The 17,676-nt window shown below is 50.7% G+C and overlaps 1 protein-coding gene across 2 annotated transcripts in view; it reads left to right on the plus strand.

Annotated features, from left to right (window-relative positions):
- The window catches only part of RUNX2 (RUNX family transcription factor 2), a 439,127-nt gene extending 426,426 nt beyond the window's left edge, over window positions 1-12,701 (plus strand). For both annotated transcript variants that reach the window (XM_060231204.1, XM_060231194.1), the window contains one exon: window positions 11,565-12,701. In XM_060231204.1, coding sequence (XP_060087187.1) covers window positions 11,565-12,271 — 707 coding nt within the window. In that variant the 3' untranslated portion in view covers window positions 12,272-12,701. The remainder of the gene's footprint in view (window positions 1-11,564) is intronic.
- The last annotated feature ends 4,975 nt before the right edge of the window (window positions 12,702-17,676 follow it).

The raw sequence follows: 17,676 nt of genomic DNA on the forward strand, positions 1-17,676 counted from the left end.
ATGAACTTTCTAATATTTCCCCCCACAAAAAAGGGGCGGGGGAATAACCAAAACATATAAAACAGACATGGAAACCTTCCTCGTGCCACTGTGGCCACATAGGAGAGAGTAATTTTAAAAGTATGATGGGAGTAAGATTTTATTATGACAATTATAATTCAAGAGTCATTTTAAGGTAGATGATGAGCTGATATAATCTAGTACACCTTCCGGTGATGTCGGGGTGGGTGGCATATGCGAATGAGTTATGCAAATGAGCTGCGGCACCTCTTTTTCTAGTAAATGGCCCCTGATTAGGATTTCCTTGCTACACTATGCACAGTGCCATACAATAATTATTAATTATTGCACATCTGGACCCATATGTGCATTGTGACATGCAACTCCCAAATGATGGTGACGAATGCCCCCCCCTCCCCATTTTCATGTTATGTTTGGGTGGTTTCACTGCTGGCCTGGAAATAGAACTGTTGACCGAGTTGCTAAAGCTACTGGACAAGGTGTCTCCTCCTAGGGAAACTTTTGTGCCCTGCTGAATGCCCCTGACACTCCCACCCTTGAAATAAGACTTTTTCCCCCAGCAAATGTTTGTGAAACTGACACTGCTCTCAGTGGGCTGAGATTTCAATGCCTGTGCCCAGGGCTGGCCCTCCCACTAGGCAAACGAAGCATTTGCCTAGGCCATTGGGCTGGGGAGGGTGCTAAATTTTGCGGCCTGGCCAGTGCGCGGTCTCTTCATTGCTCCCTGAGCATCCTCAGACACTCAGGGAGCTACACAGAGACTGTGCACTGGCCAGAAATCCTACCCACCCCTCTCTGATGATCGGAATCATCAGAGTGGGGCGGGGAGGGCTCCTGGCCGGCGTATAGTTTCTGTATCAGTGAGGGGGGGCACAAAAGGGAAGGGGTGGCCCTATGGAGAGGGCAACAGCTGGCAGGTTTGTCTGGGGCACCGCACAACCTAGCGCCAGCCCTGCCTGCGCCTAATGCCAGCTGTCCCATGAGGGTATGGGGGCTGTGCTACAGACTTTCAGCCCAGCCCCTGTGCAGATGCCAGGTCTAAGACAAGGAATCATCTCCACTGTGCACGTGGTGGTCACATGATTACAGTAGCCCCCCCCCCCCACACACACACACTGTGGAGAGGCTCTGGCTCAGTCATTCTAGCATCGGCCTGGCATCAGAAGGTCTCAGCTTCCATCCCTGGCATCTCCGTTGCTCAGCCCAATATTTCCTGAGTTTCTGCAAGCCACCCCTTCCCCCTCTTCACGGGACTGCAGGGAATGCTGACAAGTCTCAAAAGCTCCCCGTTTCACTTGCCAGGAAGTAGATGATACCATAAAAGCCAAGCCAGTTTGGTGTAGTGGTTATAAGAGCCCAAACTCTAATCCGGGAGAACCAGGTTCAAATGTGTGCTCCTCCACATGAAGCCAGCTGGGTGACCTTAGGGTCAATCTCCTCCTCCACCAGCCAGTTTGGTGTAGTGGTTAAGTGTGCGGACTTTTATCTTGAAGAACCGGGTTTGATTCCCCACTCCTCCACTTGCAGCTGCTGGAATGGCCTTGGGTTAGTCATAGCTCTAGCAGAACTGTCCTTGAAAGTGCAGCTGCTGTGAGAGACCTCTCAGCCCCACCCACCTCACAGGTGTCTGTTGTGGGGGGAGAAGATATAGGAGATTGTAAGTCGCTCTGAGTCTCTGATTCAGAGAGAAAGGCGGGGTATAAATCTGCAGTCTTCTTCTCTTCCTCCTCCCCCCTCCTCCGCTTCTTCCTCCTCCTCTTCTTCCTCCTCCTCTTCCTCTTCCTCCTCTTCTTCTTCCTCCTCTTCCTCCTCTTCTTCTTCCTCCTCTTCCTCTTCTTCTTCTTCCTCCTCCTCCTTTTTACATTGAAATGAAGGTCCTCCCCTCCGCCTTTTTAAGGCTGAAATGAATGTCCTCTCCTCTCACCATCATTTTCTCTTGTTTCATTATGGGGTTGCCAACTCCAGTTGGGAAATTCCTGGAGATTTGGGGGGGTGGAGCCTGGAAAGGGCAGGGTTTGGAGAGGGGAGAGACCTCAGCAGGGTATAATAGATTTGTTAGGTCCCTCCAGCCACTGGCTGGGAATGGTGGGGTTGGGTTGGCAGATTCAGGTTGGAGGACTCCTGGAGGTTTGGGGGGGAGCCTGGGGAGGACAGGAACTTCCGTGGGACACAGTGCCAGAGAGTCCACCCAGCATCCAGTTTCTCCAGGGGAACTGATCTCTGTAGTTTGGAGATGAGTTGTCATTCTGGGGGATCCCCAAGTCCCACCTGGAGGCCGGTTATACCCTAAGGCAGGGGTGGCCAAACTGTGGCTCGGGAGCCGCGTGTAACTGTTTCACATATATAGTGTGGCTCTCGAGACCCCCCACCGCCCAGTTTGCCGGCTTGGAGAAGGCGCTTCTCTCTTCAAATCACTTCCCCAAGCCAAACCAGCCATAGGCTTGGAGAATATATTTAAAGTTGCTTTCTTTCCACCTCTCCCTCCCTCTTCCTTCCTTGCAGCTCTCAAAACTCCTGATGCTCGTGTCTTGTGGCTCTCAAACAGCTGACGTTCATTCTCTGTGGCTCTTATATTAAGCAAGTTTGGCCACCCCCAGAGGTCGTTTTGTAGAAGAAAATGGCGCAGGCGCTCAGTAGCATATAATATGTGCATATGTCACAGGATGTATGTGCAGCGGGAAGAGAACTCCCCACTGCTTGGAGACCCTGGCTGGAGGTTCAGGAACTGCGCTCCTGTGAGCTCCTGCTGAATTCAAGCCCTGGCCACTCCTACCCTAGGGTATAATGCCATAGCACCCACCCCCCAAAGCTGCCTTTTCTCCATAGAAACCGACTTACGTAGCCCGGAGATGTTGGAATTCTGAGAGCTCTCTGGGCCCCACCTGGAGGTTGGCAACCCTAGCCGCTTACCCTCCAATGTACATGGACAGGACTAGAGGCTCCTGTTTGTCTCTGAGGACAATACTCCCTTCTCCGAAGGCTCCACTCTGACCTCATTCGCCTGTTGACTCATGAGCAGAATCTCGGAAAGTCGTACCTCAGCTCTTCCCCATTACCACACCGCCAGACTGTCTCTCCTCACATTCTTGGTGGCGTCCTGACTCTTTCTGACCCTGGGAGTTCTCATCGTCTTGGGTTAGCGAGAGAGTACCCAGCTGGCCCGGTTCCCGACTCCCTGGCCTTGTTAAAGGCCGAAACACTGCCTTTTTCCTCACAGCTCCACTTCGTTCCATGAGAGCTAATCAGACAGTCTTCCTTTCTTTTTTTCCAAGAGAGGTGACCCTTTGGTCTTCCCTCCTTCTGGCATGTCCAACGTTTCGGCTACTGCCAAGAGGACACACACCCCACTCGTCTACAAGGCACCGAAAAGGAGAAAACGGATTGTCTCATGTTCGAGCCAAGCTCAGCGGGGTGTTGTGGACCCAGAGGGCCCTTGTAAAACAGCTTTAATCTCTCCCTCTCCCCGCATCTCTAACAAGCACTGGGCCGGTCTCTCTCGCTTCTCTTCAATAAATCCTTCGAGAGGTACCCACATCTGTGACCAGTCATGTAAACGTGGAGTATGCAAACCTTCGTCCGTACATCTGGATTTGCCGTTTTGTTCTGGTTTCATTGTTTTGTTTTAATTTGTGAAATGCAAGAGAATCGCCCACGAGTCGGCCGGAGAGTTGGCTGATATGACTCAGAGCCTGTGGCAGAGACGACCAAGGATGGAGCTTCTTACTATGTGAAAGGCAAATGGGATCCCAGAACACGAGCAGAACACGCTTTCTTTTGCCAATAACTACCCCTCTCCCTTTTCATGTATACAGGGGTGGAATTCTAGCAGGAGCTCCTTTGCGTATTAGGCCACACACCCCTGAGGTAGCCAATCCTCCAAGAGCTTACAAAAAAGAGCCTTGTAATCTCTTGGAGGATTGGCTACATCAGGGGTGTGTGGCCTAATATGCAAAGGAGCTCCTGCTAGAATTCTACCCCTGCATGTATATATATTCTTTAAAAAAAATTATTACGTAGGTTAGGACAACTTCTGTACATTCTGTGGTGTGGTGTTAGAGCGTTGGACTAGGATCTAGGAAACCCAGGTTCGAATCCCTGCTCTGCCATGAAAGCTGGCTGGGTGACCTTGGGCCAGTCACGCAATCTCAGCTTAACCCACCTCGCGGGGCTGTTGTTGCAAGCATAAAATGGAGGAGAGGAAATAAGGTTGCCGGCCCGGAGATCTCCCACTTTTACAACTGATCTCCAGTTGGCAGAGATCAGCTCCCATGGAGAAAATGGCTGCTTTGGAGGGTGGCCTCTGGGGCATTGTACCCAGGGCTGGCCTTAGACTGTCTGGGACTCTGGCCAAGGCTAACTTCTGGCATCCCCCCCCCCCACTGATAACATCACTGAGTCACGTGGGGGGTGCCTAATTTGGCACCCCCAGAAGGCTGGCACCCTAGGTAATCACCTAGTTTGCCTAGAGGTGGGGCCGGCCCAGATTGTCCCATGCTGAGGCCCCTCCCCTCCTCAAACCTCGCCCTCCCCAGAGAGCGAGTTTGGTGTAGTGGTTAAGTGCATGGTCTCTTATCTGGGAGAACTGGGTTTGATTCCCCACTCCTCCCCTTGCAGCTGTTGGGATGGCCTTGGGTCAGCCATAGCTCTGGCAGAGGTTGTCCTTGAAAGGGCAGCTGCTGTGAGAGCCCTCTCCAGCCCCACCCACCTCACAGGGTGTCTGTTGTGGGGGAGGAAGGTAAAAGAGATTGTGAGCCGCTCTGAGACTGAGAGATTCGGAGTGGATAGTGGGATATAAATGCAATATCTTCTTCTTCTCCCCCAAAGTCTCCAGGAATGTTCCAGGCTGGAGATGGCAACTCTAATGCTGAGTCAAGCCAATTCCTATTCTGTTTTCTTTTAAAGCAACTTTATTTTCTTTTAAAGCAACTAAATTCCAACTCTTGTCGTTTTGCCAGAATTTTCCATGGGCTCATACTGCAAAGCTCTGTGGAGGCCTGACAGAGGCCTTGGGGAGTAATTGAAATGGGATTCTCAGGTGACCCGTGTTGGTTTAAGATGCAATACTCTTTCCATAAAAAAGCAGCCGCTCACCTTGCTTGAGATAATCCGGAAAAGATCAGGTATTTTGTATGAGCTTGGATGTTCTTTGTTTAGGGGGGGGGGGGGGGAGTCATGCATAGCCAAGGACATGCTGAGGTAAAATGTATAGACAATTTCAGCTATCGATTGATCAAAAACACTTTCTGACCACCTTTCTCCCCAGGAATGTGGATTTAAAGTGATTTGTGGTTACACACGTGTGTTGCGAACCTCCAGGTGGCACTTAGAAATCTCTCACTAGTACAGTTGATCTCCAGACCCACCGAGATAATTTCCCCTGGAGAAAATGGCTGCTTTGGAGGGTGGATTCTGTGGCATTGTACCCGGCTAGGTCCCTGTTCTCTGCAAACCCCACCCTCCCTGGACTTTACCCCCTCAAATCTGGGTTGTTATATCGCAACCCGGAGCAGGCAACCCTCACACACACGCACAACTCTGCGGCAGAAAGTGAAAAAGAAGAGGAAAGTAGGGTTGTTCATTTGTAAAAATATTGTTTTAATTCTGGAATATATTTAAGAAAGGCAAGATAGATTGGTTTTAAGAATTCTTGGGAGCGGCGCTGCAATCATGAAGACTCATCAGCTTCCCTTTCCATTTTTATTAGGATCGGATCAATATGTCTGCCCATTTTTTTCCTATGGCAGGTTTTCCTGAGCGGATGTTTTTTCACCGAATGAAATCAAAATATCAGAGAGCCTAGCCCAACCTCTCCAGTTTGGTGTAGTGGTTAAGTGCACAGACTCTTATCTGGAAGAAGCGGGTTTGATCCCCCACTCCTGCACATCCAGCTGCTGGAGTGACCTTAGGTCAATCATAATTCTCTCAGAGCTATTCTGCTCAAGAGCAGTTCTGAGAGAGCTCTCGCAGCCCCACCTACCTCACAGCGTGTCTGTTGTGGAGAGGGGAAGAGAAAGGAGTTTGTGACCTGCTCTGAGACTCTAAATGAAGGGTGGGGTATAAATCCAGTCTCCTCCTCAACCACCACCTCTTCTTCTTCTTCTCACCTCCCCTCCCCCCCAGATTTTTAAGTAGATGGGATACGGGGGGTGTCATGATCCTGGGCCTAGTAAGGCCTGCTTAGGAATTACTGGGAAAAGCCTACATCTCCCAGGATCCCCTCTGTCCCTCTGATTGGGTAGCAAGAGTTTTGGAGGGAAACAGGCCCAGAGAGGGGTGGGGCCTGGGAAGTAGGGTTGCCAACCCCCAGGTGGGGGCAGGGGATCCCCCGGTTTGGAGGCCCTCCCCCCGCTTCAGGGTCATCAGAAAGTGGGGGGAGGGGAGGGAAATGTCTGCTGGGAACTCTATTATTCCCTATGGAGATTTATCCCCATAGAAAATCATGGAGAATTGATCCGCGGGTATCTGGGGCTCCTGGGGGGGCTGTTTTTTGGGGTAGAGGCACCAAATTTTCAGTATAGCATCTAGTCCCTCTCCACAAAATACCCCCCCCCCCAAGTTTCAAAAGGATTGGACCAGGGGGTCCAATTCTATGAGCCCCAAAAGAAGGTGCCCCTATCCTACATTATTTCCTATGGAAGGAAGGCATTTCAAAGGTGTGCCATCCCTTTAAATGTGATGGCCAGAACTCCCTTTGGAGTTCAATTATGCTTGTCACAGCCTTGATCTTGGCTCCACCCCTAATGTCTCCTGGCTCCACCCCCAAAGTCTCCTGGCTCCACCCCCAAAGTCCCCAGATATTTCTTGAATTGGACTTGGCAACCCTACTGGGAAGAGACTATATAAAGGCAGAGCCCAGGAAGTGGGGGTACTTTCCCTGGAAGGCTGAGCTGGAGGTAGGCTGTGCCTAAAGAGCTGGAAGCAGGGGAAAGGCCCTTACCCAAGGTAGGGGGGTGGTGGTAAGCGTAATATTAGAGTAGGGACTGTAGAGATAGACATGTTCGGGCCTTTGTTTATTTCCCTTTCACCCTTTTACTGTTTTATGCACCACATTTGTTATATTGCACTGACCTTTTAATAAACCGTTTTTCCCCCCTGTTGTTCACTCTGCCTGGCCCTCGTGCCCATTATTTGGCCTAAGCGAAGGGAGGCCTGGGAAGGTACTCTGGGCCTTCTCAAGAGAGACCCTTAACCCAGAGCGGTGGCAGCAATTGGTAAGACCCCCCTGAGTCGTGACAAGCGGTCTGATTTTACCACCCCTTCGAATAACGTGCCCCCAGCCATCCTTTCTGCATCATGAAAAAAGGTGGGAAAAACACTAGATATTTTGGAGGGGGAGTTTGGGGAGGGGAGGGACATCAGTGGGGCATAATGGCATGGAGCCCGCTCTCCAAAGCAGCCATTTTCTCCAGGGGAACTGATCTTGGTTGTCTGGAGATCTATTGTAAAAGTGAGAAATCTCCAGGAGCCGCCTAGCAGTTGGGAACCCTACAATATCCATGCATCAACACAGTCTTTATGCATTGGAAATTAAACACGAGTGGGTTAAAATTTCCCTTTCCTGCTTTTGGACAAGCCCTTCTGCATTTTCTGTGGGGCGGGATTCTCTTTCCATACCCTTCACAGACATGCCTGACTAGACAAAATTGACTTCAGTGAACCCAGTGTAGGATCCTTCAGGAGGAAGCTTCAGGTGTGTTCAAGTGCCCACTTGCCCCTAGGGTTCCCAGCCTCCAGGTGGGACCTTGAGATCTCCCACTTTCAAACTGATCTCCAGATGGCAGAGATCAGCTCCCCTGGAGAAAACGGCTGCTTGGAAGGGTGGACTCTGTGGCATTGTACCATGCTGAGGCCCCTCCCCTCCCCAAACCCCACACTCTCCTGGCTCCACCCCCAAAGTCTCCAGGTATTTTCCAACACAGACCTGGCAACCCTACCTCACATTAGCACAAGGGTGAGAACTCCGTATTTCTCTCTTAATACCTAGTTCTGCCCTCAGTGGTACGATCAGAGAGCCAGTTTGGTGTAGTGGTTAAGTGTGCGGACTCTTATCTGGGAGAACCAGGTTTGATTCCCCACTCCTCTACTTGCACCTGCTGGAATGGCCTACGGTTAGCCGTAGCTATCACAGGACTTGTCCTTGAAAGGGCAGCTGCTGTGAGAACCCTCTCAACCCCACCCACCTCACAGGGTGTCTGTTGTGGGGGGAAGAGACATAAGAGATTGTAAGCCGCTCTGAGTCTCTGATTCAGGGAGAAGGGCGGGGTATAAATCTGCAATTCTTCTTCATCAGGCCTCGGATTCAGTGGGAGCTCACAGGAGCGCAGCTCCTGAACCTTTCTGAGAGTTCCACCTCCTTCTGAGAGTTCCACCTCCTTCTGAGAGTTCCACCTCCTTCTGAGAGTTCCGCCTTCTTGTCCATTGAATAGTAGGTGCAGCTGCATAACAATCCTTGGATGAGCTCCACCACCTATTTTTCTACAAAATGACCTCTGGGTGCAATCAACCTTTCAACTTACTCATGGATTAAGCTTGAGCCAAAAGAATATTGGCTATAGTATGAACCTTGGTACCAGCTCCGTTTATTGGCACAGTTACTGTGTTCCTACAGTGAAGTTTGGACAGTGTCAGCCTACTCCAGGGTTTTCTTGCCAACGGGGTCAATGCTCTGGAACGGATTGCTGGTGGAGATAAGAGCTGTTTCCTCCCTACCTCTTGTTGGAAGTCTTAAATCCATTCTTTTCAAACTGGCTATTGTGCAAAATCTTGACAGGAATTTTGATTGTGGCTCCCCATCGTTGTGTATTCCTGGATTTTGATTACCACGGGGATATTGAACTACTATAACAAGTAGATAGTATTTGCATTTTGTAAGGTTGTAAGGAGAAACGTCGACTGTGGGGTGACATGATAGAGGTTTACAAGACTATGCATGGGATGGAGAAAGTAGAGAAAGTAGGAATGTTGATAACTCTTCTGTCTTTACTGTCTTTAATGCTTGGGCCTCTTTAGCTTGGAGAAACGTCAACTGAGAGGTGACATGACAGAGGTTTACAAGATTATACACGGGATAGAGAAGGTAGAGAAAGAAGAACGTTTCTCCCTTTCTCACAGTACAAGAACTTGTGGGCGCTCCATGACATTGCTGAGCAGTCAGGTTATAACGGATAAAAGGAAGGGCTTCTTCACCCGAAAGATGATAAACACATGGAATTCACTGCCACAGGAGGTGGTGGCAGCCACTAGCATAGACAGCTTCAAGAGGAGATTGGATAAACATCTGGAACAGAGGTCCATCAGTGGCTATTAGCCATAGTGTATTGTTGGAACTCTCTGTCTGAGGCAAGTGATGCTCTGCATTCTTGGTGTTTGGGGAAGGGGGAAAGTGTGAGGACTTCTAGTGTCCTCCTGATGGCACCTGGATTTTTTGGACTCTTACTTACCTGGGGTTTTTGGCCACTGTGTGACACAGAGTGTTGGACTGGATGGGCCATTGGCCTGATCCAACATGGCTTCTCTTATGTTCTTGTTCTTACTTCTTCTCAGTCAAGCCTAGCTGTGTGTTAACCCTTAAGGATGATAATTAAGCATCCTGGTGGCCTTCCCAACGAAAGCTGTGTCCCACTATGCTCCTGCACGCTGAGGGCCAGGGCTCCCTTATCTGAGTCAATCCGTCTCACGCTGGGTTTTCCGCTTTTTCCCGCTGCCTTCAATTTTTCCTAGCACTGTGGTCTTTCCCAGAGACTCTTATTATTGCCATCTTCTGTAATGCTACATTAGCTCCTTCTAGAATCCCAGTATTGATGGGAAATGCAGGATGCTGTTGGGAATATAATAAGTATCATCTAGCTCTATGGAAGCATGCTGGTTTTTCAATAAACTCTCTGTCTGAATATATGAATTCTCTTTGTATATTTAGGGTGTATGAAGTTTCAGGAAAGCACCACAACTCTGTGATTTTTTTTTTTTTTAAAAAAGTGGTAAAACTTGACACATCATTTCTTAGCAGTTACTTATGCCTTTTTATAACAGTGTCGGGACTTTAAATATAATCGTTAAAACAGCATAAATCACCAGTGATTAAGAATCTCCCTGCTTTCTATGTATGAAGTTCACTGACTCATTTGAATCCTTGGCAGAGAGGAATTTTGAAGAGACGTATTCCTACAAACCATCCAGTAAGAACATTACACAATCGTACATGTTCTGGAAGAGCCAAAATGGTCTCCGTGGTTTTCACCAAACCTACATGTCCTCAGAATGGCAAGAGTGGAAGGGTTTTTTGTTTTTAAAAACTGAATAGCTGCTCTGTGAACGAAGACATGGCCCATACACAGGGATCCTGCCTACAAGAGTAAGCTTGCTTGATAGGAACTGATCTGGAGAGCCAGTTTGGTGTAGTAGTTAAGTGTATGGATTCTTATCTGGGAGAACCGGGTTTGATTCCCCACTCCTCCACTTGTAGCTGTTGGAATGGCCTTGGGTCAGCCATAGCTCTCGTAGGAGTTGTCCTTGAAAGGGCAGCTGCTATGAGAGCCCTCTCAACCCCACCCACCTCACAGAGTGTCTGTTGTGGGGGAGGAAGATAAAGGAGACTGAGACTGAAATTCGGAGTGGAGGGCGGGATATAAATCTAATATCTTCTTCTTCATCACAGCTGAAGGTTGATTTTATTTTGGGATAGAAAAAACTTAACACATTGACCCAGATGGTCCCAGCTAGCCCAATCTAATCCAATTTTGGAAGCTGAGCAGGGTCCGCCTGGTTAGTACTCAGATGGGAGACCACCAAGGAGGCAGGCCATGCAGGGCTGGCTTCAGAGCATCTGGCACATGAGGCGAGGCCCCGCCCCCTCGCCCCGCCTCACTGTCCTCACCCTTCTCTGAGTGAGGGTGAACGCCATGGTGGAGGTGCAGTGCAGCTCCTGCACCTCAGAGCGCGTGCGTTGCCTGGCTGCTGTCACTCAGCGTCCCCTGTGCTTCCAGAAGCTTCTGGAAACACAGCTCTGGGAAGCTGAGCTCCAGCAGCCAGGCGGCGCACACGCTCTGAGGCGCAGGAGCCATGCCGCGCTCGTCTATTTCCCTCACCGAGGAAGTGAGGGTGGGCGAGAGGGCCCTACTCAGCCCCGCCCCCCCACCTCAAGGCCATGCCCTAGGAAGTTACCTAGGGCTGCCTAATGGGCGGGCAGGCCCTGAGGCCATGGCAAACCACCTCTGAATGTCTCTTCCCTTGAAAATCCTTCAGGGTCACCATGTCATCTGTGACCTGATGGCACTTCCTGCCGATCTACGTCTCTTCCCTAGAGATCTCTAAGCCAGGGAAAGATGTTTAGGAAGTAAAAACTGGAGGAGAAAATAATGTTTTTACTTGCAATTTGAGGGAGACAAAAAGAGTAACCTGGGAATGTTTGGTTCTCCATGGTCTAAAGTTCAACTTGGCTTTGGTTGTCCTTTTAAATGTGTCTTTTATCGTTTTGGATTCTGTGCTGTCTGTCTTGGGGATCCACTGATTGACATCCGGAGTGATTCTTGTTGTCTCTCTTGCAGTCTCAGAACCCAGCACCCCGGACACACCCTCTGCCACCGCCTCCCCGTCATCTTCCGAAGAGCCCACCCCTCTCACAGCCCCCTCCTCGCCATCCCCCACTTATGACTGTGATCCCCCCACCTTCTCACCAAATCTCTCCACCTGCACCATGGCCTTGAATCCCGAAATCCCACCCCGGACATCAGCCTCTGCTGCACCGAACCCCTCATCGGCGTCCATCTCAACCCTTCAGCCGGGGCTTCCTTCCGTGCTTCCACCTACTGCCGCCACTGCCACGGGCGGCATTTTCTCACCTGCAGGGGCAGCCATTTCCCCTAGCCCTGCCCCGCATCTTATTGACTGGCTTCCCTACCTTGCTTCTGTGATGACCAATACATTGCGGGGGAAGGAAGAAGAACAACCACTGACTGGGACGGGCCTCGGGGGAAGCGTGAAGAGGTGCGGCAGCTCCTGCCTGCCCACACTGAGTGAGGGGGCCAGCCTTCAAGCCAGCTTTATCAAGCAGCAGCCGCCGGAATCCGTTTGCTCCCCTCCCCCTTTCCCGGACCTTCCTCCGCATCCCGAACAGGCCCCTGTAACCCTGGGGGACATCCTGGCCGAGCTACAGACGATGAATGGCCACCTTGCGATCATCGCAAGGGCACTCAGCCACCTGGCCTCGTCCTTAGCACCCCAGCCGGATTCTACAAACACTTCAGGTTTGTAAGGGACCAATTCCTTTAGGTAGAGTTGCCAGTCTCCAAGTGGAGCCTGGAGACCCCCTGGAATTCCTCTCCAGACTACAGAGTTCAGCCGCCCTGGAGAAGATGGCTGCTTTGGTGGGAGGAGTCAATGGCATTATACTCTGCTGTGTTCCCTTCCCAAGTCCCGCCTTCTCCAGGCTCCACCCCCAGATTCCCCAGAAATTTCTCTCCCTGGAGCTGACAGCCCTACTTCTAGGCATCCTGAGTGAATAACATCTTCAGTAGACTATTTGTGGGAAGGAAGATAACACGGAAGGGACAAATAGTACAAAGGTTTGAGGGATGGCCGGGGAACGGCTACATTGTTTTTCCTGCCTTCTTTTTCTAATTCTGCTGAAATGCAGATTTGAAAACAGTTAGCGCTGGTGTCAATAAAGTTGTTTATATTTCTTAGACGTGTCCTGTTTTCTTTGCACTGTTTGAGAAGCCATAACATTTCTTTCTTTCTTTCTTTCTTTCTTTCTTTCTTTCTTTCTTTCTTTCTTTCTTTCTTTCTTTCTTTCTTTCTTTCTTTCTTTCTTTCTTTCTTTCTTTCTTTCTTTCTATTTATTGCTTTAGATTTATATATCACCCACGCCGCGAACAAACTCTGGGCGGCTAACAGTAAATACAATTGTAAAAAATAAAACACATATAAACAATTTAAAACTACATCGTTCGGTGCTCTAAAAAGATTTACCCAAGGGTTTTCACCATCAAGGATTTAGACAGATAAAATTGGTTTGTGAGTTGGATTCTACTATAACTATACGCAGTTTGCCAACTGAATAGGAAGGTGTCTTCTAAATCTCACATCTACCAATGGAGGTCAATACACATAGCTGGATTTGTGAGTCCCCCTCAGATATGGGCATTTTTTGCATCCAGACTCCGCCTGGAACTTCTCCGTTAGCTGTAATTGGTGACATACATACTGGCGTCTTCTCCTAAGGAACACCATGCCCCATTGTTAAAATAATTATGCAGCGAGAACACAGCCGGCCCTAGACTGTCTGGTACCATAGGCAAAGCCAGGGCTTTTTTTTGTAGCAGGGACTCCTTTGCATATTAGGCCACACACCCCTGGTGTAGCCAATCCTCCTGGAGCTTACAGGGCTCTTCTTGCATGGCCTACTGTAAGCTCCAGGTGGATTGGCTACATCAGCGGGGTATGGCCTAATATGCAAAGGAGTCCCTGCTACAAAAAAAGCCCTGGGCAAGGCTAACTTCTGGCACCCTTCCTGCACTGATAACATTACCAAATCACATGGGGGACGCCCAATTCAGCGCCCCAGAAGGCCGGTGCCCTATGCAATTGCCTAATTTGCCTAGTGGCAGGGCCGGCCCTGACTGAGAAAGCTTTCTGCATTGCCACTGACTCAAGCATTCACCCTACGCCTATAGCAAACTCAGAAGCATTGGAAGGATCCCTCTAACAAGCTGCTGATAAACTTTCAGGAAGGCATGAGCCTTCCAAGGTCACGATCAGGGCTATGAAAGGTAAGTGGTTATTTTTCAACCTGCAGTTTCCTTCTCAGTCAAGCACATAGTCTGGGAACCAGGTCACGATCCATAGAGCTGCTAGGATTAAGTGCACCGAAGGAGCAGGTCTTAATCATGGGGCGTACTAGGGGGGGTCCTGCCTGCAACCAGCTTCGCCAGCTGTTGCGCTGCATGGAAGACCCTGCCACGATCCACTCCGCCAAACGCTCGGGCGGTACGAGGGGCATGCGGTCAAGTGAAAAGCTGAGCATTTCCTCCCCCACCTGCAAGTGATTCTGGACTTTCAGCCTCAAGTTTTGCTCTGGATCCCAAAATCACCAAGACTGCCCCCCCCCTGCTGTTTACAAACTTTTTCTTCCTCACAACAACAGTAGCTGCCTTGTGAAGACCTGGCACACACATATCTGGGCCCCAGGGCTTTTTTTTGTAGCAGGAACTCCTTTGCATATTCGGCCACACCCCTCTTATGTAGTCAATCCCCCAAGAGTTTATAGGGCTCTTATTACAGGGCCTTCTGTAAGCTCTTGGAGGATTGGCTAGATCAAGGGGTGTGTGGCCTAATATGCAAAGGAGTTCCCGCTACAAAAAAAGCCCTGACGACACACGTCTTAACTAAAACCCCAGAAGGGAGCCTGCTGGAGGATGAGCGCTCCAATTCTCTACCAACCCATGCTTATCTCTAACCTTGATGATGTTTCATACGCCAGACTGAGCATCCTCCTAAATTAATGGCTAATTGGAACCTACACATGGGAGCTGCCCTCCAAAATGCGAATTCACTTCTTTTTTTAGATCTCTGGAGTATCCAGCATAGTTAAGAGTTCCTACCTTTCATGCCGCCTTGCTCCTCTGGCTTATGCCAACAACAGGCAGGAATTCGACAGGTCAACTGCCCTGCTTCCATCATTGCATCGCCTTATTTTTGGGGGAAAAACCCTCAAGTATTGTTTCTCAACCTGATGTGTGGGGACTTCGGTCAGGACAAAAAGGAGCGGTCTCATGGGGGGGAAAGGGCTGCTTTCTGCAGCAGACAGCTTGCTGCAGAAAAACCCACAGTGGATGTTACACCATTTTCCCCAAATCCTGTCAGACCCGATGTATTACAAGATGATGCATGGGATGGAGAAAGTAGAGAAAGAAGTCCTTTTCTCCCTTTCTCACAATACAAGAACTCGTGGGCATTCGATGAAATTGCCGAGCAGTCAGGTTAAAACGGATAAAAGGAAGTACTTCTTCACCCAAAGGGTGATTGGCATGTGGAATTCACTGCCACAGGAGGTGGCAGCGGCTACAAGCATAGACAGCTTCAAGAGGGGGTTAGATAAAAATATGGAGCAGAGATCCATCAGTGGCTATTAGCCACAGTGTGTATAAATTTGGCTACTGTGTGACACACAGTGTTGGACTGGAGGGGCCATTGGCCTGATCCAACATGGCTTCTCTTATGTTCTTATGTGACACAGAGTGTTGGACTGGATGGGCCACTGGCCTGATCCAACATGGCTTCTCTTATGTTCTTATGTGACACACAGGCCGTTTTCGCACTAGCCTTTGCTCCGGCGTAGCGCCCCATTTACCTCCGGATCTTTTCCTGGATTTCGCACCTGTTGCTCCGGCGCCGCGCTTTGCTCCGGCGCTTCAGGGCTTTTACACCGGAGTATGTTTTTCAGCATGCTGGCGGAGTTTTTGAAAACCTCCGGATCCACACCGGATCCACTCCGCGGACTTTGCAGTGGGAAATCCATCCACGCCAGATCGACTGCTGTGTGGGCGGCACCCTCTCCGTTTCCGTCCTCCCACCCCATCCACCCCCTTGGCCAATCATCAGCCTTTCGCGGCGCTTCCCCAAAGTGCCGGCACGGCCATTTTTTTTTTAAACTTCACAGTTTTGCGTAATAGCGATATTTCGAAATTAACAAATAGAAAAAAAAAAAACCCTCCTGGAATAGCCTCAATTGCCACTTCAATTGGTTTCGTTAGATTTTTTTATATATTATTATTGACTTTAGTTGCGTCATTTCATATTTAGTTGCGTCACTTCATATTTCTTGCGTAATTGGGGGGGGGGCGGTGAGATGCTTCCCCCTCCTTCTCGGGCTTCTTCTGGGCACGAGTTAATTACAAAGGGGGGGGGGGGGAGAGAAAGAATTGCAAGAAGCGACGAGGGCAATTCCCGAGGTGATCCCGCCAGGACAGGGCACCGAGGCGTCTGCTTGGTGCGGAGAGGTCGACTTGTTTGGGTTTCCTGTGCAGAAGGAGACCAAACAAGGCGCGGGAGAGAAGGGTGTGTGGGGTGGGGTGGGGGCATACAGTAAACAAAGAGGAGCTGGATGCCCCACCGACGTGCCCGGGGAGCCGCGCTGTGCCTTCGCTCTTTGCCCGGCACCATCCCAAACTCGGTCTGCCGGTGCGCCGTCTGGGTTTGAGGTGCCCCCCCCCCCGCCGCAGCCCCGCCAAAAGTAAAGTTTGTTTCCAAGCAGGAAAGGGAGCTGCGTCTCCCTCGGGGCCAGCTGCGCTCTGGAGCCCCCTTTTCTTTCCAGCCAGTCCGGGGGGGCTGTCCCGAAGCGCTGCAGGGCCCCGAAGCTGCGTCTGCCTAGAGGCGCGCCGAGCGCTTCTCCTGCAGGCCGGGCGCCCTCGGGGAACCGCAGAAGGGAGCCAGGTGGGCGGGCTGTGCAGGCGCTGCTTTCCCCGTTGACCTCCCGCCGCTTGCCGTCTCCTTTGCGGTGCGTCTGCGAGAGGAGCCTGGCGGCGGCGGCTTCCTCCTGGCACGCCCGCTGCGAGTGCCAGCCGGCCTGCTGGTGCTGGTGGATGGGGTTGATGGCGCCGTAGGGGTCGCCCAGGTGCGGTAGGCGGCCTCCTGGCCCTGCGAGTAGGGCAGCGGTGGCTGCGGGTAAGGCGGCGGGAAGTCCGAGGCGGGGGAGCACAGCGGGGGAGCCGACGAATAGGCCGCCGCTTGGTTCAGCGACGAGAGCTGCGAGAGGCGGCCGCCCGTCGAGCTGCCGTTCAGGCCATCGGAATAGCCTCAATTGCCACTTCAATTGGTTTCGTTAGAATTTTTTTTTTATTATTGACTTTAGTTGCGTTATTTCGCTGTTGCGTTATACAATGTTGGGGGGGGGGGGAAATCTAGTGCCGGCGCGGGCCAAAGCGTTCATGTGTGTGTGTGTTTTAAAAAGGCAATGCCTCCCTCAGCTGTGCCACCAGGATTTCTGGACCTGCACAAAATCGCCATGTATAAAATGGGAAGTAGAGCACGGAGGAAATCCCAGCGTCACCACCCGGGAGGGAGCGAGGCTGGGAAAGGAAGAAGCTGCCACACACACACACAAACCCCTCGATTTCTCTCTCCTCGGGCTGTGGAGGATACTACAGCTGCAGCCAATCCATAAGCAGCAGCAGCACACGTGATGCGGTTTGTCCACGAAAAGAAGGGGAGGGAACAGCTCGATGTTACGTTAGTACGTTAGTACGTCATAACGCAACCAGACTTGCGCTTAAAAAAAAATGATTGACAGGGCATCGAACTCAAGTCGATGCCAGTGGGAAAACGATTTGAGCCGGGGCTTCAGGGAAGGCGACTCCGCAAAGAGTCACTAGTGGGAAAACGAGAAAAATGATCCGGACATAATTGCGCCGCGGAATAAGGGGAGCAAACGCTAAGTGCGAAAACGACCACAGTGTTGGACTGGATGGGCCATTGGCCTGATCCAACATGGCTTCTCTTATGTTCTTATGCTGGGAGATGTGTGGACGCAGGGTTGCCAGGTCTGACTCAAGAAATATCTGGGGACTTTGGGGGTGGAGCCAGGAGACTTTGGGGGTGGAGCCAGGACCAAAGGTGTGACAAGCACGATGTAACTCCAAAGAGAGTTCTGCCCATCACATT

This window comes from Heteronotia binoei, chromosome 1, assembly GCF_032191835.1.
Source record: "Heteronotia binoei isolate CCM8104 ecotype False Entrance Well chromosome 1, APGP_CSIRO_Hbin_v1, whole genome shotgun sequence".
Classification (NCBI taxonomy): domain Eukaryota; kingdom Metazoa; phylum Chordata; class Lepidosauria; order Squamata; family Gekkonidae; genus Heteronotia; species Heteronotia binoei.